We start from the raw sequence: 26,318 nt of genomic DNA on the forward strand, positions 1-26,318 counted from the left end.
TTCTTCACCGCATCTGCTTTGTCTTCAGTGATAGTGTCTGGGTAGACTGGTGTGTTCCTTCCATGTGAGCTTTGTTGTATCTTAGTTAGATGGCTACTTGTTTATCTTTAAGCCTTTAAGACCCCAGATGCTATATCATTTAATAGCCAGGCACCATCAGCTTTCTTCACCACTTTTGCTTATGCACCCACTTTGTCCTCAGTGATTGAGTTGGGACAGGCTGGTGTGCTTCTTCCATGTAGGTTTTGTTGTTTCTCAGCTAGGTGGATGCTTGTTTATCTTCAGGCCTTTAAGACTTCATATGCTGGATCTTTTGGTAGCTAGGCACCATCAGTTTTCTTTACCACACTTGCTTGTGCACCCATTGTCTTCAGCGATTGTGCCAGGAAGGTGAGCATCTCAGATTGACGAATTGTTAGAACAAAGTCTACTTGTGTTGAGGGAGTACTTGAGCAGGGGCCCACTGTCCATCTGTTTTCTGAATACTAAATCTATAAATATATGTACATCGATGTATTTCCCCCTCATTGTATATAAATATATTTACATCTATATATACCTATATTTAAATCTCTATAACTACCCTTTGCCTCCTAGTTCTTTCCTCTGTTTCTTTGTACTTTTCTCTTGTCCCACTATCATATTCAGCCTTCATTTGGGTTTTAGAAATTCCTGAGTTACATTGCCCTTGATCCAGCCCTGCCAGACCTCTTATACCCTCCTTGCCACTGATTTTGGATCACTTGTTGTTACCTTGTCCCTGGGTTTGTTAACACCTACTTTCTTTCCCCTGCCTCCCCCTCTCCCATGTCCCCCGGAGCTGTCATCTGTTGTTCTCTCTTCTGGCTTGTTTATCCCACCTATCCCTTACAGGCAGGCATACTATGTACCTTCACAAGACTGAGTACAACGAAGCAACAACAGAAAGTAAAGCAATAGCTACAACATCCTTCACGAGTGCTTTCCAGTAGAGTCTGACTGGGTGCCATACCCTGGCCCCACATCTATCCCTCGGGACTTCATTGCTCTGCTCCCCGCACTGCTCTGCTGCATGCCCCCTGAGGCTGGCTTCGGCGTAATGAGCTCAGGGCGGGCACAGTTCCCGCCATGTGTCCCTAGTGTTGTCCCCAATGGTGCTATGGGTCAGTGAGGAATGCTGTGTGCCATGGTGAGCCTGGACCTGTGATCATCTCTGTGCATTGCTGCTCTGAGCAGAAACATTGTCCTCAGGGTTTGGTAAGCCAGGATGGGCTTCACTTTTTCCCCCCCTTTCTCCCCCTCCTGTGTGCTCTGGTCAAACAAGTCCCTCTTCTTGAGCTGAAGCGTCAGTGCTGTCCTCTGAAGTGAATTCTTCTGGGGGGGGGGGTGCTGTCGACTTAGTTGGTAATGATGGAGCCAGCCCCTCAGGCCTCTCTGTTGGTTCCCTGCTTCATGTCAGTGTGTTGCGTTCTTGTCTTGGAGCACTGGGTTAAAGTCTGGTTCCTCTTTCCCTGTGGAGACACAAGCAACACCCTCTCCCTGTGTGGGTTAGTGCCCTGTTCCCCCCGCTACCCATGTCTTCCCCCCTCCTTTTTAATGGGCTACCATATGCCTATTACCTTTCTTAACACTTCCGTCTCTTACCCTTTCCTTTAGGTTTCCTTTCTTGACTCTGAATATCTAAAGTATTACTTATAACACTTTTAACCTGTCTTTTACTTTCTCTTTTCTTCTCATCACCATTTATCTTCCATCCTCATAAAACCTGAAACTGACACTATTATTACATTTTAAAAGCAGTTTTTCTTTCAAATACTAGGACCCATTCCGCCATCATTGCAAATCCGGGGGACCTAATCACACCTTCCTTTAACCTAACAAATAATAGTACCTGACCCCTCCCAATTTTTAGCCTACTGTTTCTTTCACTCTCCCTCCCCTAACACTTCCTCCCCCACTTTCAGATCACTCCCCTAACACCCAATCTGTTCTCTTGCCTTTTCTTGTTTTTGTTTGTTTGTCTGGTAGTTGGTTTGTTGCTGTTGTTGGGGTAGCTTGTGTTAGGGCTTTTGAATTTCTCACAATACAGCCACCACAGTAAACCTGAGTCATGCCTATTCCAGGGACAAACCAATGGATTCTGGGCCCCCACTGAACTCCAGCCCCAATCCAAGAAGAGCTAGCTCTGATAACCTGGCCCTTCTCAATGCTCAATACTCAGCTGCATGAAATAATCACTAAAGATGCGGGTGCGGCAGCAACGTGTGGTGAAGAAGGAAGCTGGTGCCCGGCTATCAACTGGAACAGTGTCTGGGGTCTTAAAGGCTTGCATTCAGACAAGCAGCCAGCTAAGCAAGGAGTCACCTAAGTCCACGTGGAAGAAGCACACCAGCTGTGAGATCCAAAGATGACAATAATAAAATTCAAATAGGATGTAGGGAAAAGGATCCGAGCTAAAACTGTGAACAAACAATTTGTGGAAGTTTATGGAGGACGGTGGGAGCCCGAAACCCACCTGCAGAGTATCTAGTCAGACGAAGCTGCTGGCAGATCCTCTCTAGCCACCGGCAAAGGTCTGGAACAGCCTTCCTGTCAAACATCGATCGCTATAATCCTGACTATGCTGCATCAAGCTGCATATTTGGTCACTTGACCTCCCTCTCAACCAGCGGTTCTCCAACTTCCTCGTGCCGCGACCCTTTGATACAATTCTTCATGTGGTAGTGACCCCCCAACCATAAATTATTTTCGTTGCTACTTCATAACTGTGATTTTGCTATTGTTATGAATCCGGCAACCCCTGAGAAAGGGTCATTTGACACACACCCCCCAAGGGGTCGTGACTCACAGGTTGAAAACCACTGCTCTAGACCCAACCTGAATTTGTTCTAGGTGCAAGGACCTCTTGCTTTTTCCATGACAAAAACTTCTTCCCTGGCTTTTAAAATCTTGATGGTGGACCTTTTTTCTACTCGTTTTTTGTATTTTCATCTTTATGTTATTATTTTATCCTACTGCTTCCTTTCGTTCTGTTCTCTTTCTGTTGAGTTTCCCAGTTTGTGAGGCACCGCAGGAGTGGGTGCATGTAGATAACAACTGATGCAAGACTTTGTGGAAGGGATGGGGGTCAAGGTGGGAGATGGTGGGGGGTGAGGGGATTTCAGGAGTAAGCAATGAAGGTGGGAGGGGAGTGAGCATTAGAACTGAAGGTGATTACACAACTCTTTTTAAAGGCGATTTAACCATGGGGGGTGGGGACAAAGTTAATGTTCTGACATTGGTTGTGGTAGTGAAACTCTCACCCGAAAAAACCGAGTATTGCCGTGGGGGTGGGGCGCGCTATTGCAATAGAGAAAACACTGACCATGAGGGCTACAGGTGCGCCAAAGGTCAAGCAGAGGAGAGAGTTCTTTTATACGGAGAAGTAAGGTTAGAAAGAATCACGTACAAGGGTGGGTGACATGCCTGCAGTTACAGCCTCTTCATTAGGGCAGCCTCCATCCAATGGCCTGAAAACCGCCTCCTGGCTAGGGTGGGTTTTTAGAAACTAAGCTCAGGCTTCCTTATGCTGGGTGAGACTTCTCTACTCATGGATTCTGGTCCTTCCTCTTGAAGCCACCACCACCCCCCCCCCAAAAAAAAAAAAGACTATGTGTCTGCCCTTTCTGAAAGAGCATTCTTTACCAACCTTCCTGTTGTGGACGCCGTGAGCCCCCACCTCTGGTCTTCTCCGTCCCTGGGGAGCGTCATAATTCTTTTCCTCGTACCTCCATCCCTCCTGATGACCACCTTTGTAGGTCACAGCCAGGTCAGTTCTGCATTCTGCTTCTGCAAACGGAACCAAGAGCACGCGCCCCTTTTGAGCAGCATTTTGCATGGTTGTTCCCAGTGGGCACGCCATGTCAGGGGCCCTGTGCATTTCCCACGTGCTGCTGACACCCCCACCCGTGTGAGGAGAGTTGTAAGTCCAGGCTGGCTAGTATCCTTTGTGTTTGTGGCCATTGGGAGTTGTGTTTTTTCATCACGGGCATCCATCTGTCTCCTGTAGAACCAAGGACCGAGTGGTCAGTCCCGTGCCGCCTTCATGGCGAGCAGAGGCTTGAGTCTGTTGTGACTAGTGTGCAGGGCCAATCCACACGACAGTGCTCTGCTGTCGCCAGGTGTATATTCACACCATGACCAATTAACAGAAAACAAATTGTAGTGGAGATAGTTAAGGTTGTGCCAATCTGGCTGATAAACACATGTGGGGCTAATTGAAGGATGGAAAGCTAAATGGCTTGGTGAGCCTCGCCTTTCTAGTTCTCAGGTCTCTTGCTTTGCGATGGTTGGACCAGGGTGCAGCTGTCGTAGCCAGTTCCCTGCTTCGGCTGGCAAGGCTCACTTCCTGCAAGACATCCCTGAGGAGAAGCCCCATGGACCTACCCCGATGCAGCCCTGGGTGCTGGAGCAGCCATGTGGAGACCCCTGCCAGCGCTGAGATGCTTACACATTCATTGATCTGGCTTTCCTCCTGCAGTCGGCGTCATTGCATGTGTTTTGTGAGATTGAGGAGGACTTTGTAGATCGGTGGTCAGCCATATTGGCTAATGTTGGACTTGTGCGCTTGGGCAGCACTGGGTTGGGATGCTTTCTGAACGTACACTTACCCTTTATATAAGACTCTTCTTATACATACGGGTTTTTCTGTGGATTTAGTTTACCCAGCCTAACACAGTAGTTCACCAGCCCTTTCTTCCTGGTTTGTTCATGGGTCCCCTGCTGGTCCTTCCCTTACTGATGCCATCGTCTCCAGTATTGTGGCAACATACATGCCACAGCAGATGACAAGCTAGTGGGCAGGCGGTGGGTTGCATGTACATATTTCTTTTACTGTTAAGTCACGGATAAAGCATTTAATAAAGCCAAGGATTTCTCATCACCAGAGACCTAGGCACCATACAGAGGCGAGCTCATGGCTGTGCTGTGTCTGCTGCTTCGTATGACAGTGCTGCCCCAGTAGTGGCTAAGGTCGTCTGCTCTGATCGTGTGACTCTCCTGTGTCGGGTTTTATATGAGACTGTCTGAGAGCCGGGGGGGGGGAGGGGGGGGAGGCGGAACTTCTGGCCCATCCCTCTATATGCTTTGTGTGGAAGCAACACCGCATCAGAACAAGTAAAAGTACTCTCGTGTCTCCCATCTTCCTGGAAATATAGAACCAACTGCCCTTGAGATTACTGGCCAAGTTCCAGTGGGGCATTTCTCCTCTGGCAATGCGCCTTTAGGCGCTTCTGAGAGATCTTTGTTCGCCTCAGTGTGCGTGACACAGCAACCGCAGCCTGTATCCCATGCATTCAAACAGCCCAGTGCGTCGCCTTCATTGCACTGCGCTGAGCTAACACCTACTGGTCAAGGCCGTGGGTCCAAGCAGCAGTGTGCCAGCTGCTCTCCTGTCCATGGTGTGGCCAGTGGCTGATGCACTGCCAGTGCAGAGCCTTGCCTTCTACTTGGTCCACCGTCCCTCCCCGTCGTTTCAGAGCGTGGGTTGGGTATGTTCAGGAAACAGGGAGGAGCCCCTTGGCTAAAACAGAAGGGACAGACGCGTGGGCCAGCGCTGAATGCAGAATGCCCTCTGTCTGACCCAAGTCATTGCTTTTCCGCATGTGTGACTTGGTCTTCTGTCTAGACTGTCCTAATGGCGTTTTCCATTCGTTCTTCTGTACTGGCATGAGTATGTTTCCGCTGGCATGTTCTGTTGTGAACGAGCTGCTAATTATAATCGTCTTAACGATCTAACACATATCTTTTATATGTTACGTCGAGATGTGGCGTATCCTTACAGAGAGACATAGTTAAGAAACTTTTCCGTTTGTTCCCTGAATCACTTGAGGCTACCTTTTAATGGCACTAAAATGTGACACTCAGCATCCGTCTGTGGTAACTTCACAGCAAGAGAAAAGGGCAAGTGAAATTATGCAGATAAGAAATTCTTTGTGAGCTTTGGGAGGAAGAAAGTGTTTCATGCTCACAGTTCTCTAGCAACTTCTCTTTCAGCCCCCAGAAGTATGTTCTAACTGTGCCAACCGTCTCCTCAGCAGACTCCCCTTTCCCTTCAGCAGTGTCGCCGTCCCCCTCCACCAGGCTTCTGAGAAGCCCCCCCCCCCAGCCTCTTCTCCTACATGGGAGAAAACCTCAGTGGCTCCCTGCTGCTAACAAATCCCTGTCAGTAGCTTCAGGTTGACAGGTTTGTTTAGCCCACAACCAGCTTCCTTCTTCTCTTCCCGGAACCGAAGAGTTCTCTGTCTCCTGAGCACACCCACCCACCCCGTGTATGTACTCTTCCCCAATCTGCTGTGTCCTTACTTCCCTCCCCTCCAATTCAAGTTTGATTTATCCATTCAAAAAGCATTTCTTGGGTACCTACTGTGCCCCCCCTGGCATGGTGCAGGGCACCAAGCAGAGTCTTCTGCCCTCTGGTGGCAGCGGTAGATAGTCAAGTGTGTCTGATGTTGAGAAAGCGCGGCCAGGGGAGAGGGGGTGAAGATGCAGCTTCTGTGGAGCAGGTGATGGAAGACTGGCCGGTCCCCTTTCCTACGGAACAAGGAAGTGACGGTGCAGTCCATGGGCCTGTGGGGGGAGAGCACTCTCTGCAGAGGAACCAGCGGTCTTGTGTCCCCAGAAGAGTAAGGTGGCACTGTGACTGGATGGTGGCCATGGTGATGAGCACTTTGAGGTTCCTCTCTCGTCCTCTTGTGTTCTGTTTCACTGCGAAATAGAAGTAAACAGAATCAGCCGGGGAGATGAGAAGGCATGGGATTTGAAGAGAAAGAGGAAGCTGTGAAGTAACTTCTAAGCAGCAGAGTGGATGAACTAGAGAAATAATGGTTCGTTGACTATGACCTTGAGGTTCATCATCATGAATTTGGACGTCTGAGCACTGCTTTCCCTGAACTCTTGTGACAGTCATTGTCCGCCCCTTGTGCGGCACTTGGCCTGCGCCACCTTTCCTGCTGTTGCCCTTGATGCTGGTCTCATGTCCGAGGTGATATTTGGGGAGCCTCTGCATGTGTTAGGCCCCCTGGCTCCTCTGCTGCTTGGAGGCAACTTTCAATGGACCCACACAGCTGGGAAGGCCCAAGATAAATACAGTGAAGTGACGGTGTCAGGAAAGTGAAAGTATATTTGCATATATTACTTAAAATAGTAACTGTGTTTGTGGAGGAAAAACCATGAGTGACCCTTTTCAATGGGAACAAAACCCCACTGTCTAAAGCAGAGCCATTTATGAAACCTGAGCGGTAATGTTTAAACTTTATGATATTCATGACCATTGATCATCAAGTCGATTCTAACACACAATAGCCCCAACAAGGAGGGCAGAGCCCCCAGGGGTGTCAGCAGTCAATGCGCTCGCAGCTAACCAAACGGCTGGAGGCTCAAGGGGTGCCCCAGAAGGAAGACCTGCCTGTCCACTTCCATGAAAGATGTCGCTGAGAGGCCCGTCTTCCCCCTGCCCTGACACAGAGTCGGCCCCCGGTTCTGACAGGCCTGGAGCTGCCAGGCGTCCGCGTCAGCGTGGTGGCCGCTGGCTGGCTGCTTGTATTCTGATGGCAGTGAAACCCATGTTTGCGTTCTCTTAGTTCTATGCTCCCAGTAGTTCAGCTCCTTACCGTGGGCACCAGCCCGCCAGGAATATATGGTGGAGACGCGTGCTCAGAAGAACATCCAGAGGCCTGTGCGCTGTGAGCGAGGGCTTGGCATAGTCCCCTCGTATTGCACCCCGGCCCGGAAGGCATGGCAGGCCTCCTGGGCCAAAGTGCAGCGTCATCCCGGGAGGGAATCTACAAGGACTTCCTTTTGACTTTCTGTACTGTCACCCTTGTAAAAAGCTCACGATGACTACAATGCATCTTTTCTTTCAGCACTTTAAAAATGCTATTCAGAAATAATCATTTAAAAATTTTAAATGCTGTTTCAGGGTTACGATTTGCACTGGTTGCAGTAAGCCATCAAGGGTCATTTTTACCATTGTTTTCCTCGCCGTGATGTCCCTCTGTCTTTGAGAAGAATGAGACACATCCGTTGTTGCTGGCAGTTGTAGCATCAGATGGTTCTCAGCTCAGTCTGGCTCCAGGAATTGTCCTCCACTGCGGAGCTCCATCTTGCCAACATCCACAGCCTCTTCCTGAGGACGGCGTGCATCATTGCAGCCAGAGCCCCGGGTCTTAGTATTGACACCCCAGCTCCCGGGACACCCCAGCTCCCGGGCTCTCCTCTGGGTCACCTAAGGCTGAGATGGCATCATCATTTGTTTGACCTCTCTTTTTTCCCACTCCTGCTTCCTTCCCTACAGGTTTCATTTCCGGTCACATCCCAGCAAATTCCCTGCAGAGAGATCTCCACCTGAGAGTCTGTTTCCCAGGGAACCCTTCAGTCACACCTGTGTACGTGTCTTCCTTCCCTCGGGCGGCTTTCATGATGCTAGTTTGACGTATCTGCAGTGTCACTCTGATCCAGATAGGCCCAGAAGTGGTTTTCTTAGTCGTGGGGGTGGAGGGAGCGGGGCTGGGGAGCTTGTTCATTAGCTGCTTGGAGCTGAGGGCTTGTGGCTTTCATCGAATATGGAAAACTTTGGGCCATTATTTCTTCAAATATATGTTCTGCTCCACTACCTTTCTCTTTCTCTGGGTCTCCAGTTATGTGCATGTTAGGCAGCTTAGTATTATTCCTCAGGTCACTGGGGCTTGTTCACTATTAGCTGTGTGCTTCCATCTGGATAGTTTTTAATTCCGTATCTACAAACCCACCGATCTCTTCTTCTCGAGAATCAAATTTGCTGTCATAATCATCCACTAAGTATGTCATATCTGATTTTATATTTCTCACTTCTACAACTCCATTTAATTCTTTTGTTTTCCTTCACTTGGGGTTTAATTGAATCCTTTTTATTAGTTTTTTTCTAGTTTCTTTTTCTTAACGAATATAAGAATTAAAGATAGATGTTTTTATCTGAGATTACAATCTAAGTTATCTAGTGATTCTATAACAAAAAGTAGCACAATTGGATGGATCAACTAAATAAAAATGTATTCTCTCACAGTTTAGGAGACTAAACGTCCAAATTCAGGGTGCCAGATCTCAGGGTACACTTTCTTTGTCAGCCCTGGCGAAGGTCCTTGTCTGCTCTCAGCTCTGTGGGCCCCCCATTCCTTGGAGCGCTCCCTGCACCTTGACTTCTGTCTTCCCTGGGGCGCACAGTTGTCAGTGCCGGGATCCCAGGTGCACACTCTTCGCTCCCAGCCCTCCCTCTCTGCTTACTTCTCTTTGCTGTTTCCATTATAGGTGGTGATGGTGGTGACTTGGGACACATCCTATTATCATCCTCATTCGTGTGAACTAATCCTGTCTCATTAACCTAAGGGACAGATCTCTCCCCAACAGAACCATAGCCTCAGCACAGAGGCCAGACTTTACAGCCGATCACAGAATAGTAGGCAGACATGATGAAATGAAGGCCAGCCACCCAGTACAAGGAATCATGGCCTGGCCAAGTGGACACATCTTCTAGGAGGACACGGTTCCTTTCCTGGCAACTACTTCAACTGCATCCCCCAAATTCAGATAGGTTATATATCCAGTATTGTGTGCAATAAAATGTTCTCTAATTTCCCTGTGACTTTTTTAACTACCAGTAAAGATATATTATTTTAAAGTGAATTATTTTAATCTCCAAATACTTGAGGCTTCTTCATATATTTTATTAAGCATTTTTGATTTTCAAGTATTTTGTGGTCAGAGAATAAGCCCAGTAAGTGTTCTGTCTTCCTGATGTATTAATCCTTTTATTCTTATGAAAAGTCTCTCCTAATCTCTAGTAATACTTCTTGTACGTAAGTCAATCATTGGGTGTTTATGTAGTTTTTCAAGCTTTCTTATGATTAGAGTTATCGTTATGTATTTTTCCGCCTCTTAGTTTTCAGCCTATTTTCACCTTTTTTTAAAGTACATCCTTTAAAACAGTCTATAATTGGGTCTTGTTCTCTTAATCCAGCTTTCCAGTCTTTGCCTCTGGGTTGTTTAGTTCATTTAAATTAATATGGTAATTAGATGTAGGTCTGACGGCTGGCCACTTTGATCTGTGTTTCTATATTTGTCCCTTTCATATCTTCTTTTTGGGCTTATCAGTTTTTTCATCTATTTTATTTTCCCACTGCCCACTGAACTCTGTATCTTTGTCTTTTTTAATAGAACTCTTAGGATTACAAAATGCACATTTGCCCTACCACAGTCTAATTTGCATATATATTTTGCTATATATAAAATAGTGAAACCGTTAAGTGCTCTAGGTTTACCGACTGCCCATCCATCATTCAATTCTGTCTGACAGTTAACATTTCTGTCCTAGCGTTCGCCCATCTGCTCATTTGGTAGGTTCATCCTTTCCTTTAAATCCTTCAGCATATCTATAACATAGGTGTGTGGGTTAACTCCAATATCTGTTATCTCTCAGTTTGTTTCTCTTAACCTTTTTTTCTGGTTATGCATCTTATTTTCTGCATCCACCGACCCCAGAAGTTCTGACTATATGCTAGACATTATGGATGCTATTTTGTTAAGAATTTAGATTTCTGTCATCTTCCTTTAGAGACTTTTGCAGTTGGTTCTGGAAGGCTAGCAATTAGCCCTTAAATTGGCTACCTATTTTTAAGGCTTGTTTTGGGCAGGCCTAACACACGACATTTTGGGCGGTCTTATTGGATGGCTAGAGGTTCATCAAGGAATTTCCACTCTGCCAGATGAATATTCCCGTGATTCCCCACACTTTACCGTCTCCATTTAGTTCACAGTCCCCTAGTAGCTGCTCTTTGCTTTGTCTGTGGACTTTTGCCCCACATGTGCACAGCTGAATTGTAGGCCAAAAAGCTGGGGGGGAACCTGCTCTATGGATTTCTAGAGGCCCTTCTCATCCCAGGTTCCTCCTCTTGAGGAGCCCGCCCTGCACAGTCTAACCACTGCCAATTCCAAACATCTGTGTCTAGCTCCTCAGCTCAACACGACCATTGGACTTGCCCTCCCTGAGCCACAGTCTAGCAAGGGCCTTGGGGAAGACTCTAGGGCAGTCCTGGGATTCATGTTTGGTGGCTCCTGCCTGTCAAGAATTTCAGTCTTGTTCTTTATCCAGAATTTGAAAACATCTGCTACATATATTTTGTCCAATGTTATGGCATGATATGAAAGTTTTTCATTTCTTGGTTGTGTTTTACTTTGAGGGACTACGTTTTCACCTCGTCAACATCTTCTCTCTGTAGTTGCTGCCTTCTAACTCCCAGCAACCAAGTCTTAGAAAGACAAATGATCCAAACGTGTATCCTCTTTCACGCAGCAAAATTCTGTCCCAAATAGCTTGTTGGCAGATGCCATCAAGCTGATTCCAACTCATCCTGACCCTGGGGGCAAGAGAGCGCAACCCGGCTCCTGCACCGAGTCCACAGGCATTGCCGTGCTGGGTCACTCCGTCCGACTGAGGGTCTTCCTTTTGTCCACAGACCTTCTGCTTTACGAAGAGCAATGTCCACATCCAGGGACTGGTCCCTCCAGATAACATGGCCAGTGTCTGTGAGGCAAAGCCTCAGCATGCTTGCTTCCAAGGAGGATTCTGGCTGTACTTCCTCCAAGATGGACCTATCTGTTCTTCTGGCCGTCCACAGTTCATACAGGGTTCTCGGCCAGCACTGTCCATCCTCTTAGTCTTCCCAGTGCACGGCCCAGCTTAAAAGGCCATGCGTACAAGGCCATTGAAAATGCTGTGGTTGGATCAGGCACACCTTTGCTTTTGAACACTCGGGAGAAGTCTTTTGCAGCAGTTTGCCCAGTGGCGCCTTGTTTGATTTCTTGTCAGCTGCTTCCATGGGCCCTGGATGTGATGCCAGTAAAAGGTAGTCCTTGACAACGTCAATCTTTCCTCCGTCGATCGTGATGTGGTTTATTTTGTTCAGTTGTGATGGATTTTTTAGTTTCTCTGTGTTGATGCTGCTGAAGGTTGTCATCTTTGATCTTCATCAGTAATTGTGTCAAGGCCTCTATTTTCTGCAAACAAGATTGTGTCATCTGCATATCCCAGGCTATGACTCTTCCTCAAGTCTTAATGCCGCCTTCTTCATATAGTCCGACTTCTCATAGGCAATATACAGATTGCTCAGGGTACGGATTCTCATGGCTGTATACAGATTGCTCAAGGTACGGATTCTCATTGGCAGTATACAGATTGCTCAGGGTACAGATTCTCATAGGCTACAGATTGCTCAGGGTACAGATTCGCATAGGCTACAGATTGCTCAGGGTACGGATTCTCATAGGCAGTGTACAGATTGCTCAGGGTATGGATTCTCATAGGCTACAGATTGCTCAGGGTACAGATTCTCGTAGGCTGTATACAGATTTTCTCGGTATACCGTTTGAATAGTGAGATTCTACTCTGGTGAAATTCTACCACCCTGACACACACCCTTGCTGATTTCAAATCCTGCAGTCTCCCCAGGTCTGTTTGAATGACCGTCCCTTGGTCTGGGTTTAGATTCCACATGAGCACACTGACGGGTTCTGGAATTCCCATCAAGCCATCCTTTTGTATGATCCACAGCTGAATGTCTTTGCATAGTCACTTAAGTACAGGTCAACATCTTTCTTGCATTTTTGACTCTAAGCCAAGGTCCATCTGACACCAGCCATGATAACATCCTCTTCTAAATCCAGCTGGACTTTCTGGAAGGGTCCTCTTGATACACTGCTGCAACCACACGTGAACTCTCTCGAACAACTAGTGTACATTAACAATGCATTCGTACTTGCTTTCCTGTGATTGATCATCACGTTGTGGACACGCACTGAGTGTCACTGATTTCAGAGTCCCTCTCATTCTCAGGCCTGTCTATAGGGGACAGGACCACGAGGACTGAAAATGTCTGCCATCACAGCGCTGACAGAGAAATCATTATGGTCCTGCTCCTCGGAGGAGGGAGGGCCCTGTTATTGCTACTCCCCAGCAGCATCTGTCAGATAATGGTTTGAGTTTCTCCTTAAGTAGGCAGCAATCAGATAACCAAAGGGTGACAAGCCTTAATTACATGAATGAAATGGATGTTTCCCCTGTCTTTGTGTATTTTTAATAAGGCAAACCCTTGGCCAATGGTAATACATGGAAGATGGCTTTTAACTAGAAATATAAAATGCCACCCAACGTACAAGCTTCCTTTATGCTTCCCATAAAATGAAATATTTCTTCCCATCTTCCTTCTCGGATCCCTTACCCCAGCCCAGAGAAAAAGCAGTCCGAGAGTGACCCCGTGCCCGTGGTATACCCTAAGCAAGGATCCACACTTGGCTGAAGGGAAGAGGCTAGCGTCCCAGCCTGGTTGTCACTCATCAAACTAAAACATTTCTACTGATGGTGGTCTCTTATATCCTGACATCTCTCGTAAGCAGGCAGCACTGCTGGGTTCATTCACAATCCTCTAATGAGGTTCTTCGACGTGAAGTTGAGCTGCTTTCCGTCTGTGTACCTGTAGTGAGGGCTCAGTTCAGATTGTTGGCCTTTTAAATCATTAGAGTGTTGGGTTGTGGTCAATATTGAGGAACTTGCTGTGTATCTTGTAAGCATGTCCTTTACAAAATCTCTATTTGCTAGTACTTTCTCCCTACCCAGGGCTTGGTTTCTTATTATCTGAACATCATAGCCAAGTTCACAGTCACCTAGCTTTCTCCTGTGGTGTCTTCCAGATGCTGTATTGTTTGCATTGAGCATGTAGGTCTATGCTCTGTGTGAGCATTTGTGAAAGAGCCAGGGTCTCTGTATAGATTGTCATTTTGCATGCAAATGTCCCAGCTCCATTTGTTGAAAAGACTGTCCTTCCGCCACTGAATTGCCTTTTTGACCTTGTCAAATTCAATTGACTAGATTTATATGGACCTATTTTGTGGGTTCTCTATTCTCTGTCATTGATTTTTTTTTTTTGCCAATACCACACTGCATTGATCAGCTCATTGTTTTTTTAATCTGTTGGGGAGTTTGAGCTCTTCATTCCTGCGAAGCAGTTTAGTCGAAGGTGGCCAGCCCTTTCCAATAAACCTGATCCTTGTGAAAACAGTACCTGCCATAACTGTGACCAAAGAACTACATTAGTTCTCTAAAACTTCAACCACATTGTGCAGTTGTCTTATCTATCTGCTTGTTTGCCTACATATTTAGTTGTTGTTTATATGTGTGTGTGTATTGTAGTTTAAAAAAACCATTCCATCCAGGCATCATGAGCTCATCAGCTCTTGTCAGCATAGACTTGCTCCATTCAGAGCAGTCAGACAAGGAATAGCCAAGCCTGGCCAGGAGCAAAATACTGACACTGGAGACTTCTAACCAATTTGGACACATATTTTATTGTGAGGGAGAAAATAGATTAACCAAATTAGAAAAAAATATATTTGTTTTCTTCTCTGAAGTACTAATCAACATTATCAGGTAAGCACTGGACTGCTTAGCTGCAAGGTTCAAACCCGCCAGCCGCTCGGAGGGAGAACGCGTTCCTGTCTCCCACACTGTATGGAGGACCGCTGTGCCTCAGAATCAGCTCGGTGGAGCGAGTTTCCAGGTTTAACTTAGCGATGGCCTCCCGCGAGGTCCTGGGAGAGCCCTCAGACAGACGCAGGGGCAGCCTCCCAGCAGGCTGGCAGCGCAGGTTGTTCATGGCACACCCTTACCCCTCCCACGCTTAGTGCCCAGTAGGTGCGCGGGCTTCCGCGTCAGACCGATTCATGGGAGCTTCCTTCCCTCCTACGAACGAGGCTTCCTTCTGCATGTGAGTACAGAAGTTCTGCGCCTCTGGGCAGTAGCTCGTATCAGACAGACTGACTCGCTGCATGGGACACCTGCTTGCCCACTGCCACCAGGGACATGTGGGAGCTCGAGGAGCATCACAACCCAGCCCGGGGTTCCTCCTGTGATGGCAGAGAGCACGGAGGCTGCGGGTGTGCACACTGTTTGCGGCTCTCCCTGCCGGACCTCCGCCCCTCTTGGCACAGTGGGCCCTCCCCAGCAGCCCTCAGCCCAGACCCCCAAAATGCACTTGCAGACAGGACGCTGGGGGGAGCTCATCTTTGTCAACTGGTCTCCCTCTCCTGGGCTGTTCCTTGCTGGGAAGTTTGACAGCAGAATGGTGAAGGGCCCGGGAGGAGGCAGGCGGCCATCTGTTCACAGTGGGACACACAGGAGCCGAGCGGTGAGCCCCAGTTTCTCTGGTGCGATCTTTGGTGTTTGTCCCTTGAAAGCGCCTCTCTGTCAGGCTTCTTCTGACCAGTACCGAGTGAAAGAAAGCTATTGGTCCTGGACGGGCCAAAGTCAGCTCTGGGGGCCACCAGCCCCCGAGTGGCCAGGCATACCAGGTAATTCAGGGCCTTCAAACGTAAGACCCGCCCTCACACCTGTCCTGATGATTAAACGAGGGGGCGTGTGTGGGATGCCCCTAACAGGTCGGCACAGAGTGACCGCTGTTTTTATCAGTCACTGACCCCGTGTACAGCGTGGAGCTGCTCCCGTGGGTTCTGGAGGCTGGCACCTTTCAGAAATCACAGCTCTTACTCTCTGAGTGGGGTGGGGGGACTGGCCCCCTTCAGGTAGAAGGCCCGCAGGGCTTCACCGCTGGTACCGCGTGCTCTGTACATGTCAGCTAGCCGCTGCTGCCAGTCCCCCTGTCTACACCCGGGAGCCTGCAAGCACACGGGCCCTCCTGTGTTTTTTCTTCCTCCTGTGTTTTTTCTTCCTGGCTGGGGTGGAGAAGAGGCAGCTTTGTATGGCTCCACCTCCCACCCAGAGCCCTCCCTTCTGCTGGAGCACATCACTCTAGGCCCGGGTAACCACTCCAAATGGCGTTCTCTGAGAAGCAGTTGGCCGGATCCCACCCCCATTGCCCCAGCACCCTGCCTGCCACTGTGCTCCTTGCACCCCCGGTCTGTGGTGCTGTGAGGTGGCAGGGCTCGGTGTGTGCCAGGTCAGGGGCGGCCCCCCTTGTGCAGAGAGGAAGGCGGGGCAGCTTTACGTTACCACCGAAGCCAAGGGTTGGTGTGAGCTAGAAGTGTCCCGTCCCAAGACCCTCTCTTTTAAAGCCACTCTCTCACCCCCACTGACACTGAACTGCTACCAACTCGGCGAACCTCTATAGGACCGAGCATAGCTGCCCCCTGAGGCTGGCCGGGACTGTAGATCTTTGTGGGGGCAGACAGTCTCCACTTCTCTCCCTCCTGGGCTTGACCCGCCAGTCTTGGTATAAGGTGACCAGATTTGAACATTGGTAAAGCAGGACACCATTGATAAAACTCATATCCTGGTGAAATAGCCACATGGCAGCTGAAAGCCGTATACCCTAGCTTGTCGTGCATTCGTTCCAAAACTTGGGACTTTTTAAAAACGCCGCTGGATGCGGGGAAAAATTGTTAAAAATCGGGATGTCTGGTCCCCTTAATTAGCACCCCCACGGTGCTCCCAGGGCACCTGGGAAGCAGCGTAGATAAGAGCAGTGGTTCTCAACCTCCCTCATGTGGTGGGGACCCCCCCAACCATAAAATGTATTTTTGCTCCTTCATAACTGTAATTTTGCTACTGTTATGAATCGGGCGACCCCTGTGAACAGGCCGTTCAACCCGCACAGGATGAGACCCGCAGGATAAGAGCCAAAGTCTGACCAAGGCCTGCACAGAGAGGGGACATTTGAAAGGAAGGCTAAAGGCAGGCATGGAGAAACGGAACTGTGGGTCTCGTTCCACACAGACCACTCCATCCAGACACCCCCCTCGCCACACATCCAGAAGGCTTCAAGAATACAGAAGGGCCAGGCCTCATGCATCGTGGCCCGTGTCTCAGAGACGAGGCCTGCCCTGCCACTGCCAGTGTGGGGAGATGGCCAGGAAGGCAGCGTTAAGACTTCACTTTAGGATATCGCCGACTACAGAGAATAACTGAGAAATGTATGAGCAGAACTGACTCTGGTCATGTCTTCATACATGATCCAGAGTCCCTGGGCTGATTGCTGGCCCTGTTACCACCTGGCCTGGCAGGTGGCAGTGGATCGGGCAGCTTGGAGTGGAGCTTGGTGTGCTGGTTAAAAGACCCGCTTTGCAGTGTGGGGGCCCTCTCCCTGGGGCTCTTGTGGATCATCAGGACCGCGTTTTCCTCCAGATTTACTCTCATGCCCTGTGCTACAAGGCCATTTCCCAGTCTGTCAGTGGCTCCTCCCCTGCCGTTCAGCTACAGTTTCATCCAGGAAGGAAGGAAGGAAAGTGCTCCGCCCGCCGTCCCTCCTCCTGCAGGTAGAAGGTGCTCCGTTGGGGCTGCGGGAGGAGGGCTCTGTATTTACAGGCTTGCCAGGCTGAGATCGTGGTTAAGTTTTGCTGCTCCCATCATCTTGCCCGTGACACTGATTCAGCAGCCCCGTTTCTCCATGGGCGTCTCTGGCTGAGTCTCCCTTCCCCTTCAGGGCTAGTTTGCGTCCTTGGGTCAGTGCCTCTGGCTGGCTGCCCTGGTTGCGGGTGATGGTTGGCATGCGTGGCGGCCTTCAGCAGCCATCGTCACCGCCTTGCTCTTCATACTTCCTGCCCCGAATGCACATTTCCTCGTGGATAGTCAAGAGTGACTGATTGGAACGTAGGCCCAGAGGAGCAGTGCGGCCTGATCAGGTGGCAGGGTTAGAACTCAGGTTTCCTGGTTTTCCGCCCATTGTCCCTTCTGCTGGAATGCCTGCGCTGACCCTCAGGCAGGTGCCAGCGCCCATACTGAGTGAGTGAGCCCCAGAATCAGCCCACCCGGGGAGACAACCTGACCCCTGCCCAGCAGGCTCCCTCCACTAGGAAGCCTTGCCCTGCCCTGCATGGCACCAGTGGCTCAATGTTCATCTACTAGTCTAAAGGGTGGTGGTTTGAAAACCCCCCCTGAAAACAGGCCGGGCATTCTGCTTCCCGAAGGCCCCAGCCCTGGAAGCGCAGTGGGGCAGCTCTGCTCTGCACCCACAGGGTCACCCAGAGTCATAGTCGCCTCCGACAGCAGCCTCGTCGTTGGGTACGTTTGGCTACTTACCCCATTTCCTGCCACTTGGAAAATAATCCTCTTCCCATAAATCGCTTCAGTAAAAAGAAATAATTATCTTCACTGAGACAAACATGCCAGAAATCACAACAAGACAGTACAAAGCCCCGCTTCCTGGAAATACAAAGACAAATGCCAGGGGTTTCACAGCAGGCCCAGGAGAGTCACCCGCAGATGGAGCCAGAACCAACCAGGGTGTGGGCTTGCTCAGCCCACGCTGGCTGACCCTTTGCTGCAGGGCCGGGCGCTGGGGCCCAGAGGACGAGCCGGATCCTGTGCTGATGCTCGAGGAGCCGCAGTCTAATGGGAGCAAGCAGCAGACGACAGATATGACCACCAAGCGCGCCCGCGTGATTGCGATTACGTGGAGGCCGTGTGGACGCGCAGAAGAGAGTCTGGTTGCAGGCAGAAGTAGCGAGAGCACCGAGGAGGTATTCTGGAAGGAGAGCAGGAACTGAGGCCCACGTCTCATTAAGTGGAGGAGTCAAATTACAGCCCCAAATGGAATTCCCAGGACATGTTGATGGTGGGTGTGGATCATGCATGCTCCAGACCAGGGCAGCCCAAACAGATGCACCGTGCTCTCAGCCTGGGGAAGGTGGCTTTGGGCTCCGGGGTCCACATGACACCTAGCACCCAGAGGCCCTCAGAAAATGTTGGTTGAGCTCTAGAACCGAACCCAGTGCCTGAAACGTGGAGGTGGGAGGGCGAGATCCCGGACCCCCCAGAGGTCTGAATGGGCAGGCGGCAAGCCAGTGTCTTCTGTGAACAAGCTGCCTTCAAGGGCCCATTCCTTCCTCCGCCGTGCCCCACAGAACCCCACCTTGGTGATTTACGAGTCCTTCTCTGGAGGTCTACGTCTTAAAAATAGTCCCTCGTGCCAGGAAAGATTTTCAGGCAGGTGAGCACCTACTAGGCCCAAGGTACTCCAACAAATAAATACGACTCTCTTGTCTCGCCTCAAACTGCTTTCTTCATTTTATCACCAAGACCGATAGGACGTTGGCCAAGAATGGGGCACCTCTGGCCTACAGGAAGGTAGCTTCTAGCCTAGGGAAGCCCCAGCCCATGCTCCTGAGAGACCCTCTGGTTGCCTAGGACAATGGCTTTTACAAGGGTAAGTCACAAAGTCTTCCTACAAGATCCTAGACCCTTTCACTGAACAGAGTTATTTAAAAAGTGAAGCTCTTGCTTTTCCACACGGCCTCCACCTGGGTCTGTGCCCTCGTGAAGGTGGTGGCTCCCCGCTCTCCGCCTGCCCCGGAAAGCTCTGTGCCCCTCCACGTACCACGTGTCAAAGGATCTGCCTCGGCATACTCAAGGGATACAAATCGTGTTCCTTTAAAAAGCCCTTTGCACTTTGGGAACACAAGTCTGAAGAGGCACGGGCAGGGCTGTAGGGTAGATGAGATCAGACTTCCCAGTGGAACTCGTGTGGGACACGCCTTGCGACCCTGGAAGGATGAAGACGCGCACTGTCATGGCGGAGGCACAGTGTACCCTGAGGTACACCTTTCCGATGGCAGACCTCTCGGTACGGCTTCGCTCCGGTCCCACAGCCGCCTCGTGAACAACGCGCAACTTGCACAGGTGCAGCGACGCTCGAGCGTCCTGACAGTCGATGCCTTGGCATCGTCAGTAAAACACAAGTCAACATCTTTGCGGAGTTCTCTGCTTTCAGCCAAGCTCCCCCTGACCTCAGCGGTGGTAGTCCTGGTTCGACATCTCCTGCGCCTCTGGCAGCTCCCTGTCAAGACACGGCTGCCACCATTGAGCATGTTCTCCAGTAAAATTGCACGTGCATGTGAGACCAGTGACACTGTCCTATGATTCGAGCATTCTGTTGGGTCACCGTCTGTTCTTTTGCAGTGGGTACAGATATGGATCTCTCCCGGTCACTTAGCCAAGGAATCTTCTCCCTAATTTCTTCACATAGACAAGCGAGTACTTCTAGAGCAGCGGTTCTCCACCTTCCTGATGCCGCGGCCCTTTCATATAGGTCCTCATTGGTGGTGAATGCCCCCCCCCACAACCATAACATCATTTCCGTTGCTACTTCGCCACTGTCATTTTGCTGCTGTTATGAATCGGGTGACCCCTGTGAAAGGGTCGTTCAGCCCCCCCCCAAGGGGTCACGACCCACAGGTTGAGAACCGCTGCTAGTGCTTCATCAGCTTGTTGAAGTGGGTCCCTTGCTAGCCCGCTGACCCCCGGAGCCTTGTTGCTGGCTGGTGCGTGCAGCAGCATGGCCGCCTTCTGTCCGCACCGTTGGTGCCTGCTCAGGGTGGCATGTTAACGAGACATTTGGGCACAGTGCCTGTGTGTATTCTCTCTCCTTTTGATGCGGTTTGGCCCAGGGAATCTTTCATTGTGGTAACTTGAGCCTTGAGTTTTTTTCCCTTTAGTTCTTTTCTGTTCCAGAAAGAACTGTTCGCGTTGGGTGACTCTGGGAATATGATCCTTCTTTCCTACAGATACTATTGAGGAAACACGTTTTTGAAAATGCGCCAGGGCAGATGTAAACGTTCTCAGATGGGAGAATGATTCCCCCATGCTCTAGGCAAGCCCAGAGAGGGGGGGAGCAGGAGGATTGCAGGGGCCCCAGAGGGCCTGTCTCCTCATCCTGGCCCAGCCTGTCTCCCTGAAGGCTGCTTTCTGCAGTTCTAGACAGATCCTCTCCCCGCCTGTGGAGGGCGTGGCACTGTGAGTTTCTCACTAGGCCAGCCTGGCTTGTTCGGTGTGCTGGTTCCCATTCTCTGGGACCCTACAGGACAGCTTCGCTCTGCCCCTGGGGTTGACAAGACTGTAACTCTTTATGGGAGTGGAAAGCTCCATCTCTCTCCCGTGAGTGGCTGGTGGTCTCAGGCTGCTGACCTTAAGTTCAGGAGCCCCACAGGTAAGCACTCCGTCACCAGGAAAGCAAGCGCTTCCTGTACAACACACGGCACAGCATGTGCCAGCACCCGGGGCTCCCGGAGGGCCGGGGAGGAACGACGCTCGAGGCAGACGGCACTGGAGCTCGGCACAGAGGGACCCCGGTGCGGGCCTGTCTCTCCTCTGTGCCCTGGTACCTGAACTCCATTACACCCGGAACTCAGGTGCTCGGGTGCACCTCTGTCTGGGGGCTTTTCCTGTGAGGGCTGTCAGTAAGCAGTCTGCCTTCACACCGCCCTTGGCAGCTCCCCCCATCCCACTGCCCTCACCCTGTCCACCTGACACCTCGCCCCAGACACGTTGGCCGTGGGTTCAGTGAACTTTTCTTGTTCACTTGCCAGGACAGCCTGCGACAGTCAGTGACCTGGAGCCAACGGCATCTTTTTGCTAGTTGTGTACATGCACAGGAGCCCTGGTGACATGGTGGTCACTTCTTGGGCTACAGACTTCAAGGTCTGCAGTTCGAAACCACCAGCCAGTCTGCAGGAGAAATCGCATTCTACTCCCGAAAGCAGTTCCAGGCTCTGAAACCCGGGGCCGTGCTGTCCTGTCCTGTGGTCTATGGCAGTGGGCCGGGTTTATCGATGCCCGCACATAAGGCTTTCCTACTTCCTCCGAAGTCAGCGCTTAGTCTGGAAGCTCCACTGAAACCTGCTCACCTTGGGTGACCCTGCTGCCGTCTGACATTCGGTGGCACCGCGTCCAGCATCGCGGCCACACTTCCTGGCCAGGGGGGGCCTTTCTTTGTTGAGGGGTGCGTTCCGGATGACAGACCATTTCCTCCCTGACACGCCCCTCCTGCTGGCAGCCCCCTGTGGAGGGCGGGGGGTGGGGGAGCCCAGCCTCTGCCTTCTGGAAGAGGGGGGATGGGGGTCAACAGGAGTCACGTTCCCCGTGACTAGTTGGGACAAGCCAATACAATGGTTCTGCTCATGAACAAACCACCAGACCCACCGCCACGCAGTCCTTTAGATTCCAACTCAAAGCAGCGCTCTGGGTCAGAGGAGCAGACCGGAGATGAACCTTCCCCCCGCTGGACACAGTGTCAGGAGGAACCACAGGCAGCCCGCGAGAGGGAGGACTGATTGAGTGGTGATAGCCGTGGGCTCGAGCATAGGGACGCTGGTGCGTCAGAACAGACTGCATGGCACCTGGCCACCACAAGATGCCCACCTGCCTGCACTACGAACTAAGAGCAATAGCGGTAGGCTCTGGCGATAAAAGCCGGCATCTGCTGAGGCCTGGTGCCCGGCCGGTCACGGCACTTGAACTAGGTGCCTCAGCCAGGCTGGTGTTCAGCAGTCAGCATGGCCAGCATCCCCTGTCTCTCGGGCACACGTGAGGCAGGATTACCTGTGGTCACCTTGAGCTCTGAGTAGTGTCAGAACCAGAATTCAGACTTACCCTGGCTCAGCCTGGGACCCCAGAGCTCAGGTTGGTGCGGTGATGGAGCCCTGGGCTGCTCTCTGACACATCCCCCACCCCCACTCCCGCGCACTGGCCCAGAAACAGGAGGCTGTGTGCTCCCATAAAGAGCTCCTGGAGCGCTGCCGGAGGGCACGTCAGGGAGGAAGCGGTCTGCCCTCCGGAAGGCATCCCTCAACAAAGGAAGGGCCCTCACAGGCCAGGAAGTGGGAAATGGAAATGCTGGCGAATGGCGCGGCCTTGTAAGGGCCAAGTGGGGGGAAGGTGGGCCAAGAAGCTCTAAGGGCCCCTGCGGGGTTTTAGGGACCACACTGAGAACCAGGCGTGCTGGAGAGGGACGTTCTCATGCAGAGTCTGTAAGAGGATACTAGAAGCAGAAGCCCCCCAGGAGGCAGGGCAGCTGCTGTGGACCCAGCACGTGGTCTTAGTGACCTTCTGATTTCTCTTGACTTCTCAGGCACCCTCGGAACCAGCTCTGGATCCACAGCAAATCCAAGCGTTTGATCAGCTTTGCCGCCTCTACCGAGGAGGCTCCAGGGTAATGTCTGTGTGGGTCACCCCCTTCTCTCCCTACGTGTGATGCATTGTTTTGGAATGTATGCCCCAAGCCCTCATCCTAGCCTCCTCCCCGGCGAGGGGGGTACCTGCCCGCCAGCCCCCACATGACCCTCTGGATCATCAGCCTAGCCCAGGGTGCAGGGAAGTGGGGGGTCTCTGCCCAGGTGTGTGCTCTCCCTAAGAGGGCAAGCCCCAAACTTGTCCTCACCTGGAGGCCTCTGCTCATCCTGATGCCAGCCAGTCCTGCCCCACGCCCAGACCCAGCTGGACATCCGCAGAGGTAGAATTCATTTGAGCCATGAAAGATAAATGCAGAGTAAGAGAGGCTTGAACAGGTAGGCGTGTAACTGTCTGCCATCCAAGGCCCTTCTGTGCACCCCCAGCTCTATTTTATCTTGTAGTCCTGCCAGCTGTGACAGGTCGCTTCTGCATCCTAGCCAGCAAGACGTCCTGAACAGGACCACGTCCAGCAGCAGTGGAGGCTGGGAAGCGTGGTCTTTATCCCCAAAACTGTGGCCTAACACCACTGCTAAACTGTACCTGGAGAGGAGAAGGAATTGGGGGTCACTTGCAGTCTACACCTATCCTATCCTATCCTATCCTACAGGCACTCCCGATTGGACATTACCCTGATGGCCCACACCTGTCTTCCATGCCTAGAGACTGTGCCTCGGGAATGACCTGGCCCGCCCCCTCCTGCAGAGCAGGCTCCTGGTTGCATCCGGCCCGGTTGCCGGCACCTCCTGTGACCATGTTACTCAGCCAAGCGGGCTTGCTGGCTTGCTGCTAAGAGCCACTCTCTCTCTCGGGGTGCACTTCTCCCCTTAAACACTGCCTTTCCTGCCCTGGCGTCCTTAGACACAGCCCGGCTCCTCCCAGGCTGGTGCTCTGGGTTTGACAGCTTGGGACCACAGTCGGAGCCAGTGGTTGGGATTCAGGTCCGCGAACCCAATGGGCCCATGGAACTGGGGCGCTGAAGCTGGGAACCCACAGCTCAAGGGTTGCAGCCTAAAGTCGCAATCAAAAGAGCCTGCTGTTCTCCAAAGGAAACCCAGCCCTGTGGAGGCTCCGGGGGCAGGACAGGCAGCTCTCTGTTGTCAGAAGGTCACAGCCCTGAAGTTACCTAGCGAGGGTGCACTTAACCAAGGTCACATGACTTGTTTGAGGCTAACTGGAGCACTGAGCCCTTTTGTTTTTCTCTCCACCCCCCACACACCCCCCCATGTGTGTCTGAGGCAGCGAGCGCAGGGCCCATCCACCTCTGCCCCGCAGGCCCCTCCCAGCGGTGGCCGCCTCTGCTGACGTGTGTCCCTCCCTTGCAGCTGGCCCTCCTGACCGAGCTCTCCCAGAACCGCAGCAGCGAGGGCTACCGGCCCTTCAGCGGCTCCCTCAGCAGCCCTGCTCTCCACAGCATCTTCCACAACGAGAACTTCCAGCTCCACCTCATCCCGCCTCCGGTCACCGAGGACTGAGCCGCCCGTCCCTGAGGACAGCCCTGAGGAGCTCACGGTCAAGCAGGGTCGGCAGGAGCCTCGCCCGCCCTCTCGTCCACCAGCTGCTTGCTTTCCTCGCTTGGCAGAAAGAACGCCAGGGGATGAGTTCAACCGCTGGGACATTCTCCTGCCTCCCCCGAAACCGGGGGCAGCTGGCACCCCACCCCCCAACCTATCAGCTGACTTCCCTCCCCACCCTCCCCCAGCTGGCACAGGAGGTCTGTCAGACACACACGTCAGCAGCACCCAGGGGCTTCAGCACGTGCCACTCTGGACCAGGGAGAGCCCCTGGGCGGGGCAGGCACCCTCTGGGCTGCCCGTGAAGGCCCATGTGAATCGCCTTGCCCTCCCAAACAATAAATGGCTCTGTCCCCGGTCTGCAGGCCTGGGCCGGCTGTGCATGCATCCCGTCCGTCGTGGGGGCTGCTAGGGCCGGTCTGCAGCTCACTGTCGGCTGCCGGGCTGTGCTGTGGAGGCCCCGCCTGCTCCCACGGCTCCTCCATCCGGCACCCTGGACCGCTCACCCCCGCGTGGCCCAGGGCACTGAGCCAGCTACGACAGGAGGTCCCACTTCATTCACGCAGCTGCCCCAGTTTACTGGTCCACTCGGGGATGAGCAGGCCCTTAGGGACGCACTGACACTACCAAACCCACAGGAAGAAATACATAAACATATTCAATTGGCCGACTTTGAATACAGATTATGAGTTGATCCCATTCAGGCACTTAGCAACTGAGCAAGTCACGTAACCTCTCTCAGCCTACGTTTCTGTTAAGATCCAAGTGGGCTTCACAAGGGTCATGGGGAAATTCGATTTCGTTTTCTCTGGAACGTTGAGCTGCAAGAAGGAAGCTGAGCAGAGAAAACTGTGCACACACCAGAGAGGCAGCACCGGCCCACAGTGGGCGCAGCGGAACCAGGCTGGAGGTCTCGGGCGCCATTAAGTCACCAGCACCTGGGCATACCCTGCAGCCGGTGAGATCTCTTGAGCGCCAGGTCACAGACAGACACCTACGCTCTGAATTACCTGAGGCAATGCCACACAGGGACTGAGCAGGGACCCCAACTCACCATGCTTCAGAGCCAGTGACCCCACCTGAGAGACCAGTGTTCTCACGCCTAAAACTGTCCTCAGGAGCGGTCATGTCTAAGCGAGACTCCAAGTCTCCGGCTTCCTTCTGGAGTCTAGCAGGCCCAGGCCGTCTGCTGCGGGTCAGCCATTCTGACCCCCCGGTTCCCTTCTCTCTCGTCATCCAGGTAATCAATTACCACTCTCTGTAATTGGGCCATGCCTCCCCCAGAATGCACCAGATTGACTTTGAAGGTCAAGAAGCAGCCAGCCTGAGTGGGGTCATGTTCTGTGTGGGATGGGGACAGGGCTGAGCCCCAGACCCTGCCCTCCGAGGCCCTGTCCCTGCCTCCTTGTGGCACTTAGCATATTCCACCCCTGCAGTGCATTGAGTCCCCTTAATAGCCCCGTGAGTCAGGCACCAGACATCAGAGACCCAGAACAAAATAAAGCACATCATTGTGAATGAGGGGGAGTGTGGAGTGGGGACATCCCCTTACAGAGGGTCACAAGGAAGAGATGAGCCAGTCAGAGTGCAGTATATCACCAGTGAGACAACTCTCCCCTAGTTCTTTAATGCTTCCTCCCCCTCCCCCACTACCATGACCCCAATCCTACCTTACAAATCTGGCTAGGCCAGAGGATCTACACAGGTACAGGTGTACACGGATGTACACAGGTACAGGGAGTCCAGGACAGACAAACTCCTCAGGACCAATAATGAGAGTAGTGATACCAGGAGGGGAAGGGGAAGGT

General features: G+C 51.8%; 1 protein-coding gene across 2 annotated transcripts in view; it reads left to right on the forward strand.

Annotated features, from left to right (window-relative positions):
* The window catches only part of VPS8 (VPS8 subunit of CORVET complex), a 274,380-nt gene extending 249,203 nt beyond the window's left edge, over positions 1 to 25,177 (forward strand). For both annotated transcript variants that reach the window (XM_075556161.1, XM_075556163.1), the window contains 2 exons: positions 22,899 to 22,979; positions 24,322 to 25,177. In XM_075556161.1, the coding sequence (XP_075412276.1) occupies positions 22,899 to 22,979; positions 24,322 to 24,471 (231 nt within the window). In that variant the 3' untranslated portion in view covers positions 24,472 to 25,177. The remainder of the gene's footprint in view (positions 1 to 22,898; positions 22,980 to 24,321) is intronic.
* The last annotated feature ends 1,141 nt before the right edge of the window (positions 25,178 to 26,318 follow it).

The sequence above is a fragment of the Tenrec ecaudatus genome, chromosome 8 (assembly GCF_050624435.1).
Source record: "Tenrec ecaudatus isolate mTenEca1 chromosome 8, mTenEca1.hap1, whole genome shotgun sequence".
Taxonomy (NCBI): Eukaryota; Metazoa; Chordata; class Mammalia; order Afrosoricida; family Tenrecidae; genus Tenrec; species Tenrec ecaudatus.